Source organism: Festucalex cinctus, chromosome 4 (genome assembly GCF_051991245.1).
Source record: "Festucalex cinctus isolate MCC-2025b chromosome 4, RoL_Fcin_1.0, whole genome shotgun sequence".
NCBI classification, from domain to species: Eukaryota; Metazoa; Chordata; class Actinopteri; order Syngnathiformes; family Syngnathidae; genus Festucalex; species Festucalex cinctus.
This window is the reverse complement of record NC_135414.1, coordinates 31,921,645-31,933,032: the sequence shown is the minus strand read 5'-3', so window position 1 is coordinate 31,933,032 and position 11,388 is coordinate 31,921,645. Positions and strand designations below refer to the sequence as shown.

The 11,388-nt window shown below is 41.1% G+C and overlaps 2 protein-coding genes and 1 long non-coding RNA gene across 5 annotated transcripts; 1 reads left to right on the top strand and 2 right to left on the bottom strand.

Moving 5' to 3' along the window:
* Nucleotides 1-552: 552 nt before the first annotated feature.
* Nucleotides 553-8,435, bottom strand: LOC144018172 (uncharacterized). Of its 3 annotated transcripts, XM_077520377.1 has the most exons (9): nt 8,389-8,435; nt 8,125-8,191; nt 7,120-7,315; nt 5,240-5,491; nt 4,078-4,165; nt 3,694-3,785; nt 3,460-3,624; nt 2,302-2,393; nt 553-966 (listed from the first exon to the last, which is right to left on the bottom strand). In XM_077520377.1, exons 3-9 carry the CDS (start codon nt 7,224-7,226, stop codon nt 887-889), a joined length of 876 nt encoding a protein of 291 aa, XP_077376503.1. In that variant the 5' UTR covers nt 7,227-7,315; nt 8,125-8,191; nt 8,389-8,435; the 3' UTR covers nt 553-886. The 3 variants fall into 3 exon arrangements, with proteins under 3 accessions (XP_077376503.1, XP_077376504.1, XP_077376502.1); XM_077520378.1 differs by lacking the exons at nt 8,125-8,191; nt 8,389-8,435 and having other exon boundaries at nt 3,460-3,597; nt 7,120-7,430; XM_077520376.1 differs by lacking the exons at nt 8,125-8,191; nt 8,389-8,435 and having other exon boundaries at nt 7,120-7,420.
* On the top strand, nt 6,601-7,281 carry LOC144018184 (uncharacterized). The gene is made up of 2 exons (XR_013283359.1): nt 6,601-6,947; nt 7,015-7,281. It is a non-coding gene; the product is annotated as an uncharacterized LOC144018184 (long non-coding RNA).
* A 404-nt stretch (nt 8,436-8,839) lies between the features above and the next one.
* LOC144018146 (uncharacterized) lies at nt 8,840-11,371 on the bottom strand. The gene is made up of 2 exons (XM_077520340.1): nt 10,803-11,371; nt 8,840-10,487 (listed from the first exon to the last, which is right to left on the bottom strand). The coding sequence occupies exons 1-2, from the start codon at nt 10,918-10,920 to the stop codon at nt 9,076-9,078; spliced, it is 1,530 nt and encodes a 509-aa protein (XP_077376466.1). The 5' UTR covers nt 10,921-11,371; the 3' UTR covers nt 8,840-9,075.
* Nucleotides 11,372-11,388: the final 17 nt, after the last annotated feature.

Genomic DNA, 11,388 nt, shown 5'->3' with positions numbered 1-11,388 from the left:
TAATCGACGATCCTTCCGCCTTCGAAAAGACAAACAACTTGTAGATTAGTGCGCGTCTATCAGCTGCATGCGGGGAAGCAACAGAACAGAAAAGTAGTGCCGGCGGTAATGGCGTCTGACTTTTGTTCAGAAAAGCAGTATTGTGATGCAAATGTATCACTCTTTTGAACACAAATTGTTTTTTGAAGAGAAACGCTTTTATTTCCGTGACACCAGTCAGCTTGCTGGACTATTTTCCTCTCGTCCAACACCGGATCGCACACTGGAGGTGAGGATGAAATTCAGATTCATGTCCAAAAATCCCAACGATCCCTTTAAGTCCTCTTGTTTATGTTTCATACATTTAAAACACCACAAATCATGCTATTTCTACGAAGTACCGTCTCAATTTAGATACTGTAAATGTATCGGATGGTATCGCGAGAAACGTTTCTTGGGAGGACCAATATGGCGCCCTCGCTAGACAGTGTTTTTTTTTTTTTTTTTAGGTTTCTTTCTTGAACCCTGGCGGCATCTGGTGGTGGATACACAAAGGAGACTTTTTTTTTCTTTTTTTTGACTTTTTATTTCTTATCACATCTTTACATGAAGACAGCAGGTGCACATCAACAAACGCAATCTAACTTGTACTTGTTGATCGTTCAAGCTAAAGAAAAACAAAATAATGAGCATCAAAGCGACACTTAACTCAATCCGAGTTTACTCCAGTTTGTCTGTTGACATGACGACAGCAAAGTTTAGTGGGATCGTGACATATGATGTAATGCTGAAACTAAATCTAATTATTATATGTCTTCCAAGGGAAGTGACAGTGGCGTGGCTAACGCTACATGCTAACACGAAGAACGTCGCCACATCACAAGCGGGGAGCGCCGACAACGGCCTTTCACGGCCTCCTCTTGAAGCCGGCCAAGATGGCCTCCAGGTTGCCAAACGTTGTGTAGAACTCCGCCTCCGTTTTCGCCCCTGCGGCGAGTCGGACACATCGATCGATCAATCGGGCATTGAAAGCGCAAAATGTGGTGAGTGGTCAACTTCGTTCTCATTTACATCTCTGTTTATCGAAGCATTTCTCTCGTCTGGATGAGGATTTTTTTATTTTTTTTAACGGCCTGGCCAAGACATCAGCAAGAAATTTCAGACAAAAGAAGATTTGACTATTGTGCTCAAAATGAGGGGCTTCAAACAAGGAAGTTGACACGTTCTTTGAGTTGGGGGTCTTTTTGAAGGCGAGATTAGAGCGAGAGAGGCTCCTCCCCCAAGTTGACTCCTGAAACTCAAATCTGACAATGTGTAGTAGTAGATTTGATTTAGTAACTGTACAGTTGGATAGTCCACAATTCACATGCTTCTTTTTTTTTTCCAGGTCCATACTGTGCCCTCCTTGAACTCATTCACTCGCCGCCATTTTCACATTTCGCAATCCCGTTCGCTGTTTTACTGGATTTTGACTGATTTTGGAAGGTCCACAGAATATTGTGTTCTATTGCTATAAAAACATGGAACCTACCAAAAGAAAGATTAAAGTCTCTTCTTTCATCAGGAAAAAAAAGTATTTTTCAATCTGTTTCTGTTTTGCAACAATTAGCATTAGAATATAGCTAAGTTTCATCATTATTCACAAATCGATTTAAAATTGTAAGTAATTGAGCTTTTTTTCTACATGGCCCTGGTTGATCTCATTTGCTCTGCTGCCACCTGCTGGCCATTTGTGTAATAACTACCATTTCTGCAACCATTCTTTGCTGTTGAGAGGCTAGCATAAAAAAAGAAGAAAAAACGTATAAATACGTCTTTGGGACACTTAAAACATAAAAAAACAAAAACAAAAAAACGTATTGATATGTTTTTTGGGGAAAATGAGTGTTAAAGAAGCACAGATTGGACCTTGATTTTTTTTTATTTTTAACCCACCCTTTCGCTCCTTTAACCATGTTTTTCCTTTTTCTTTTCCATCTAACAAACTTGGGGCACTAAGTAGCGAACCGTCAGGCTTCCCATTCCGCCTCTGTTGGGTCAATAAGGAATTTATGAAATACAAGTCAATCAAAATGTTTCGAATGCAGATTTGTGCCATTTGAATATTTAACAGACACATCGAACTTGAATGCCATTAACAGCATTTTAGGACCATCATCTTACATATTTTAAAACATTTTGAGACTCCTGAATTGAAAAAAAAGGAACTCTGAACGATTTTTTGTTTTTGCTCTGAACCCAAATAATTTGATTATTTTCATCATAGTATATTACCTCCCCAAATTTTGACTTCATGTATCCATGTGTCCAATCCGCACTTACCAACCAGTGAGACGGAGCCCGAGGTAAAGATGGACGCCGTCATGCCGGGCCGAAAGTTGTACTGCAGCGCCGGAAACAGCTCCGGCTCGTAACTGCGGAACCCGACACAAAAATTTGACACAAATATCGACACGTGTATTCAAGCAGCCGATGCGGCGCCAAAGTACATTTCCTCAGACATTTATGCTAATTGCCGTTAGCCGATCTTGTGGCGTAACGCATTGCATGATAGCATTAAGCTAGCTGGGTTTGGTGAGTAACATTTTACTGTTTAAAAACTCTTGACTGCCAAACGTTATAAAAAAAAAACAACAACAACAACAACAACCCCCGACAGCGCCAGCCGATTTTGAGCATTTTCACTCGAGGCAAACAGAATATTGTGTGCTATGACTACATAAACATGGTGGATACTAGGGATGGGCGATACCAGCCTTTTTTCAAGTACTTGAGTACTCGTGATTTCACAACTCCATTGACCAGGCAGCGCTCCACGAGACATTGCACTGCCCGTTGATAAAAAACAAAACAAAACAAAACAAAAAACATAGTAAACGTCAATTAACGTTTATGGCAGCATTCATTTGGATTTTAGCATACGTCAATAAACGTTTTTGGTAGTCAACGTTTTCAAATAAGCAATATTGTCTTTTGTTTATGCATCAAAGTGATGTTATATGATCATCTGCTATTTCTGAACTCTTTTACTGCCACACGTCATCAAAACGTTATCATTCACGTCATCCTTGAAAACATTCTATTTCATCAGATTTCATCAGATTTCATTGTAATTTGATACGCGGGCAGCCCATTGAAGAGATACAATGCTGCCATCTGGTGGCCATAGTTAGTGAGTGTTTTTGATTCCACAACCTATTGACCAGGCGGCTCTGCACTTAGATGTTGCACTGCCCATTGATTTAAAAAACAAAACAAAAAAAAACGTAGTTGACGTCATTTACCGTTTATGGCGGCATACATTGTGATTTTGTTAATCGTGATTAAACGTTTTTGGCAGTCAAAGAGTTAACAACGAGATTGACCGGGCACTAAGGAACACTTTCTAAAACGGTGGGACGTTTTTTTTGGGGTTTTTTTTAGTACGATGGAGACAAATTGATGAGTTGGTTCGGGATGATAAAATGGCCTCCTGCTGACCTGCAGTGGCCCTTGTGGGCCACGTAGAGACGTTCCAGGTTGATTGGGAAGGTCTTGCACGTGCCGCCGATGTTGAGCACCTTGAAGTCCAGGAAGCGCGCCGGGTAGCCCAGCTTGCGGATTTTGAAGGCAAACCTCCTGGCGGCCACACGAGATTCGTTCAAGCTGCAAAACGACAAAACGGGCTCTGACTCAGCTGATCAGACGGACGGACGGACGGACGGACGGACGGACCTCTTGGCTCCCGTGCAGAAAAGAGTTCCCGACTGGAAGATCCTGGCCGTGGTCTGGGGCTTGCGGATCTTCATCACCAGCGACTTGAAGATCTGACGCACAATGACAAACAAAATTAGGGATGGGCGAGTACCGATACCAGGTACCATCCCCTTCTCTTCCACCAACTCCCGTGTCAAGTGCGTGAGCACTCGTGGCAGACAACGAGGCGCTCTAAGGATGCCATGCCAGCAGGCTTTGCTCTAGGCAATTATTGGTTATTTTCAACATGTCACTAATATCTGTAATCATACTTAAGTGCCGAGCATTGAGTACTTTGGCCACCTCCGCAAGCTAGCTTAGCATGTCGCTAACAAGCCTCCGAATATTTAGCAGGTCTTTTACCTTCGACTGGTGCTGCACGTTCCACGTGTTCCGAGCAATGAACTCCAGATCCAGTTTGCAACCCAGCTTCAACGAACATGTCACATTCCTGCACAAAAAAAGTTGCCTCATTTCTATGTTCTATTTTAAATATTACCATGCTCCCAAAGACATATTTATACGTTTTTTTATGTTGGGTTTTTTTTGGGGGGGGGTTATGCTAGAGCATACAGACGGTTTTGATGCAGCCTCTGAAGAGAATGGTTGAAGCAATGGTAGTTATTACAAACAATGGCCAGGCCCAGCAGGTGGCAGCAGAGTATAAGAGAACAACCAGGGCCATGTTGCAACAGGCTGTTTTAAACAGATTTGTGAATAATGTTGAAACTATAGCTATATTATCATACTAATTGCTGCAAAATGGAAACAGATAGAAATACATTTTTTCGTCCTGATGAAAGAAGAGACTCGAATCTTTCTTTTGGTACGTTACATATTTGTATAGCAATAGAACACAATCAAATCAGTCAAAATCAAGTAAAACAGCCAGGAGTGAAGGGGATTGCTTCAGTCAAAATGGCTGAATGAGAGTGAATGAGAGAACGAGAAAAAGTCATTAAAAAAACAAAATAAAAATAGCTGAAACAAATTACAGAATTTTTTTTTAAGTTCAGTACAATGAAACTTTTTTTTCAGTGTACTAGTGGAGAAAAACACACTTCACAAATATGGCACTTTACTGTACTTTAATTTATTTAATTCAATCTCCGGTGTAATAACCTGATTTATTGATTGATTGAATTTTTATTTTTTATTCTATTTTTCTTATTATTATTATTTAATTCAATCTCTGGTGTAATAACCTTATTTATTGATTGATTGGATTATTTTTTGTTTTATTATCTGTTCTCATTGCTGCTGGACATGTAAATTATCCCAGAGGGATCAATAAAGTCAAGTCGAAGTCTAAAATGTATTTAATACTTGTATACAAAAAAATACTTGTATACTTGCTTTGTTCTTGTTTTTCTTTATTGCACGAGCGATTTCTGTTAAAGTGCTTTCTAAATAAAGTTGAGTGAGCCGGAAGAGCGACTTCGTGCGGACAAAGCGTCCTCGTAAATGCTCAAACATTTTTCATGCGCACAAAGTGAAGATTAGAAGAAGAAAGATGATGTTTTACTGAATCCGCGGGCCGGCGCGCGGCTTGGCGGCCCCGCGGGCGGCGGCGGCGGGCCTGCGCGCCGACGAAGACGAGGAGGCCCGAGGAAGGGAGGCGGGCCCCTGAGGAAGAGGAGGAGCCAGTTGCTGTGAGGGGTCAAAGATCACCGGTTGGAAGGAGGAGAAGCCCGCCGGGTCGGGCGTCCAGAACACGGCCTGCCAGGGATGCGGCGTCAGGGCAGGCGGGAGAGGCACTGCCCCCCCGTCCTCAACCCTGCACGGGAAGAAGGCGAAAGAAAAAACAACAACAACAACATTCAATTATTGTCCGCTTACCTTTCAATCCAAAATTGTCAAAGATTTCATCATGAAATAAAAAGTCTTTCTGGCAGCCAGAAAAAAACAAGCCAAAAGTGCGCGTCAAGGAAGTAGGTCAACATTGCGCAACCATAAACCGTGCACTTGCTGCAGACCGAGCCGCCATCTTGAAGAGGCGATGCACATGTTTTCAAGTCATCGTGTTAATTGGCTGCAATAAATTCATCAGAACTCGTCACATTCTTTACCATGTAAACGGATTTCTCTGTTATCATTAAGGAGTGTGACGATATATCGAAATGGTGATAAATCGTGATATTTTGTCTGCCGATAAGATTATCGATAGTATGGTGATATTTGTAGTTCATATCCAGCCACTTAAAACGGCTCCATTCTTCATGATTTATTGAGCAAATTCTTGGTGGGCCACTAGGGGGAGCGCCTCATAAGAGTGGCGGGGAAATGGACGCAAATCTTCAGACGAAGAAGACTCATCAGCTTAGTTTTTGGGAAATTATTGTTATCATAATAATTATTATGTATTATTTATTTTCATTATTCTATTTAGATTTGTATATATATTTATATATTCTATTTCTATTAATATTGTTTTTATTATATTATGATTTTTTTATTTATTATTATTATTTATTGCTTGTATTTTTTTTATTTATTAATTATTCTTATTATGACAAGTTTTATGGTAAATGATCATGGATGATCGCATTCTCGTCATATTGCACAGATCATCGTTATGGCGAGTCTTGTATTGCATATCTCAACTCAACTCAAGTTTATTTCTATCGCGCTTTCAAACACTTTACGGAACATAAAAACAAACAAACATAACATAAAACATGAACACCAATATAATATGACAACAAATCAACATTCTTCCATCCCAACATCCGCTTTGACGTTTGAAGCACTTTTGAGATGAAAGACGACATAATCGGTTTCCTTTCAGCAGTTGATCAAAGACGTGATGACGTCACACACGTTTGCTCCAAGCTAAGTTTGCTTATAAGCTAGCTCAGAAACAAGCAGCTGCTTGCTTATGTTTTGCCAAATTCTTTCTTCACAAACGAAGACTTCTTAGATCGCCTCCCATCTTTTCGGTTTTTCTGACAGAATTGGAGTTTTATTTACAATCCCTTCATTGTATCAAGTCTGAGCGATATGAAAACATTTATGTATTATTGTCGACTCTTGTATAAGCCCTGGAAAGTGAATTTGTTTTTGTTGAGCTTTGTATTTGAAAGTGTGAAAAAAACAAAACAACAAGCAGCTGCTGCGTTCGCGATGAGCACCAAATACAAAAAAAAGTATAATCACCAGACATGCAGTTATGATTATGAAAGGCTTTTTTTTTTTTTTTAATAATCGTGGCTTTCATAACATAAAAGACAAATGTAAGATGAAATACTTGAAGAGAAAAAAGATCAAACTTGATCTTAATAATTGTTTTTCTTTTTACAGAGTTGAGTGAAACCTCACGAAAAGCTTTGAAAACAAAAGTTTCAATGAAGATGACAATTGGAATAAATGTCAGCTTCAACATTTTGGAGCTCATCTCTCACTCACCAGGCAGGAAGTTGAGCCGCGCACGTCACCGGCCCGCCGGCCTGCAAGGCGAAAACTCTGCGGTCGTTCTCGGACGGCTGCCGGCTGCTTTCCACGCCCACGAACATCCTCAAAACTCAAAACAAGCCACCAAAACCAACTCAACCAACTTCGGAGCTGAAATGTTGGCGATGCACGCGGCACGTGACTCGGCGGGCTGAAGACGAGACGACGGAAGGAAGAAGAAAAAAGTCTCAGAGTCATCGAATGACGAAACACAAAGACTTGATGTTCATTGTGTTTATGACGTCGTGCGCTCTTTGATGAGCCCGGAAAAGTCCCAGCAGCCTTTCACGTCCCGATTTCCTTCCTTGACGTTTGTCTTTATTTGGGTTCAAAAACATACTCGGCAAGTTTCGATGATTCTGACGTCGATTTGCTTGCGGTCAAATAAGGTTCAGTTGACCATAAAGCGACACACAAATAATACTACAACTTTTTTTTTTTAAATAGTGTGTCAGTGATTTGCAGAATTTGCTGTTTCCACCATATACAATATTAAACATCCAAATATTGAACCAAGTCATGCTAACATCATGCGCCAATAGCATCGACAAGCTAACCCTCATTTAGCATCGATATTGTGGTCATTAGAAAGTTTCAAACATTTTGTTAGCAGCTGCTGTGCGTGAGGAACAAAATTTTATAGTCGGATGCCTCAATCATTCAAGAGCTTTATTTTTAGGTTTTGAATTGGAAACCAAACAATACTTTTAAAAAAATGTTTTTATTTAAGTATCCGCCCTGGTTTATGTTTGTTTGCTTTTTCTGTATTAACTCATTCACTCCCAGACATTTTCATGTTCGATTGCTATAAAAACATGGAACCTACCAAAAGAAATCGTGTCTCTTCTTTCATCAGGAAAAAAAAACAAAAAAACAAGTATGGTATATTTTTTTTATCTGTTTTTATGTTTTGCAGCAATTAGCATTAGAATTAGCTAAGTTTCATCATTATTCACAAACCTGTTGAAAATACAGGGCCGGTCCGTGACGTCACCGCGTCGCGTCGCTTTGTGGGTCTCCAGAAACACTTGAAGGAAAGTCGAGCAAAAGTTGATGAAACATGCCAGAGATAGCAAATAAGAAATAATTCGTTGCTCTACTTGAGTATTACATTTCCAAAATATGGCGGTTACTTTGTTTGTCACTCTTAATGTGCTCACAATTAGACCGGAGAAAGAAGATGAACGTGTACAGCAGATACGAAATGTCCAACGATGAACCCACCTGGTGTGCTGGTAACCAGCAGCCAATTTGGTGTGATAAAATCTTCAAGCGGTTTACATTTTCATGGATCAAAAAGGTCGTTAAGATTGACGCTAGACGATGTCGCATTCATTTTTGAGTGAGGCGTGGTTTCATACAGTCAGCGGACACGCCCACAAAATTGAAGAGTCGAGACAATTCGGCTTCATTTTTCACCATTTTGAAGCCTCATTTCAAGATTTCTTTCCACGTTACACAAACCAATATTTCAATATTTGACACAGTCACTGTTACGTCAATTGTAAACAAATTATTCATTCATTAAGAAAAACAATCTGGTTTGGATATAAACTGTATATGTGAATGAATTATTTTTCTTTTTTTAATATGTAGCACAAAAAAAAAAAAAAAAAAGAAAAAAAAATGTACACTGAAAAACTTGGTCCGAAAAACGGGTCGAAAGATGCAAATCCTTAATTATTATTATTTTTTAATTTATATCAACAAGTGCAATTGGATTTACATGCAACATACTGTACATATTCAACATGGTCATTTGGTGCGATCCAGTTGGGGTCTGAAAAATAAGGTGGGGCCTTTTTCATTCTGTTTTCATCAAATCGACAGTCATAGTATTAGTTATTTGTGTAGCAAAGATGAATATTTTGTGGCATGACATAAGTTGTTCCAAGTGTGGGTTCTCAAGTTTCACCTGCCTGGCAGAGAATCTTTTGCCACAAACTGAGCGGGAAAACGTTGATGCTCGGTGTGTGTTCTGGTGTGTGTTGTTAAATTTAACTTAAAAGTGAATCTTTCTCCACAAATAGAGCAGGCAAACGGTTTCTCACCAGTGTGCGTTCTTGTGTGATTTGTTAAGTGTCCCCTTTGAGAGAATCCTTGACCACAAACTGAGCAGGAAAAAGTTTTCTCTTCAGCGTGTGTTTTTGTGTGCGTTGTTAAATGAGCCTTCCTGGAGAATCCTTGAGTACAAACTGAGCAGACAAATGGTTTCTCTCCAGTGTGTCGTCTTGCGTGTTTTTCCAAACGTACCTTCAAGGTGAATCTTTTATCACAATCTAGACAGGCAAAACTTTTCTCCCCAGTGTGTGTTGTTTTGTGTGCCGTCAGACTTGTTTTTCTCGAGAATCTTTTCCCACATGCAGAACAGGTAAAAGGTTTCTCTCCAGTGTGTGTTCTTGTGTGTCTTATTAAATCTGTCTTCATGGTGAATTGTCGACTACAAACTGAGCAGGGAAAAGGTTTCTCTCCAGTGTGCGTTTTTGCGTGCCTTATTAAATCGGTCTTCATCGTGAATCGTCTGCCACAAACAGAGCAGGCAAAAGGTTTCTCTCCGGTGTGCGTTCTCGTGTGTCTTACTAAGTATGTCTTCAAAGTGAATCGGCTTCCACAAATTGAACAGGCAAAAGGTTTCTCTCCAGTGTGGGTTCTTGTATGTCTGATTAAATCTACTTTCAAAGCAAATTGTCTCTCACAAACCGAGCAGGCAAAAGGTTTTTCACCCGTGTGCGTTCTTGTGTGCCTTATTAAATGTCCCTTCTCAATGAATTTTTTCCCACAAAAGGAGCAGGCAAACGGTTTCTCGCCAGTGTGCGTTCTATGGTGTGTTACGAGGGTTGTTTTTCTCGAGAATCTTTTGCAACAAACTGAACAAGCAAAAGGTTTCTCCGCCACACCATCGCCATCGTCCTCATCATTGTCAGACGAGTGCGATCTTATGTCGCCACCGTCGCCCGACTGTGCTCCTCCACAGCGGCCGCCATCACTTTCTGTTGTCATGTGTTGACTGAAACTGTTGCGTGGAGGTTCCGCCATTCGGTTATCCTCACTTGGACCTTTTTCTTCATCTTTTTCACTCTTGAAAGTGACAAGGGTCAACGGTACGTTGGTGAGATCCTCTTCCTCCTCCTCTTCCTCTTCCATGGCGGGTGGCTCTTCTTCTTCCTCTTTGACACAGGTCGTCTCCACTTCCTCTTTAATGCGACAGTGGTCTGGCTTCTCCTCGGTAATGCAAAGGAGTAGAGGCCCGTCTTCATCTTTGATTTTGGGGGACGATGCTGGAGGATGCTGTTGCTCAGAAATAAGATTTTTTTCACCAGTGCCTGCAGGAAAGGAAGACAAGCAGACATTGGTCAGGTCAAGTCTCACGTGATTTGCTGTGTCGCTGGAAAAGTGAGGTGCACACTCATATCTCGCCACCGGAGGGCACCATCTTTCGACCAAGTTTATTCCAGTTAAGTTTTTTTTATTATTATTATTTTTATTCCAGTTATTTAAGGTTTTCCACAACACACACTTTTCAAAGGTCTCCGATCTGGCAAACGCTAGTGAGCATCCTGCTCACGTGAACATTTACACTGTGCAAAACCTCTGCAACCTGCAATAGTTGATCGCTAAAGAGTGAAAAGTGTCCAAACCTGCTCCGTGGAGCACGACTGGGGGCAGCTCGAAAACCGCGTCCAGTAGTTGACCTCGTCGGTCCTCGTTTGCGCCACAAACTTCCTCCTTGCGCCGCGCTGTGCCGCCGGAAGACATGTTCACGCGATGAAGATCGTTGTGTTGACGCGGCTCTTGGTAGCGGCTAGCAAGCTAAACTAAGCTAAGCTCAAGCTAGTCAGAGGGACGCTTCAGCGTGCACCGGACAAGAAAATGTCGTGAATGAGGTCGAAGTCCAGCAAGGTTCTGTTGGACTTCCTGAGTCTACTTCAGTCTGTCACGGTCAATTTCTGGAAGAATTAAATTAAAAACGATTCGGAAACAAGTCGAGCAGCAGCGGAAGTTGAAACTCAACTCGGGGTGTGTCCATCCTGTGGTATTCATCTCTACAATTTCCCACGCTCGTCGTCTGCTGTGTATTTCCTTAAACAAACAAAACATATTTCAAAGACTGAATAAGAACAGAGTGCGCACGCACCACCCTCAAGTGTTTTCGATGGCTTGTTTCAACGACTATGTGCAGATACACCCCCATACATGGCGGTATTGCGCCGGCCCATGTCACGT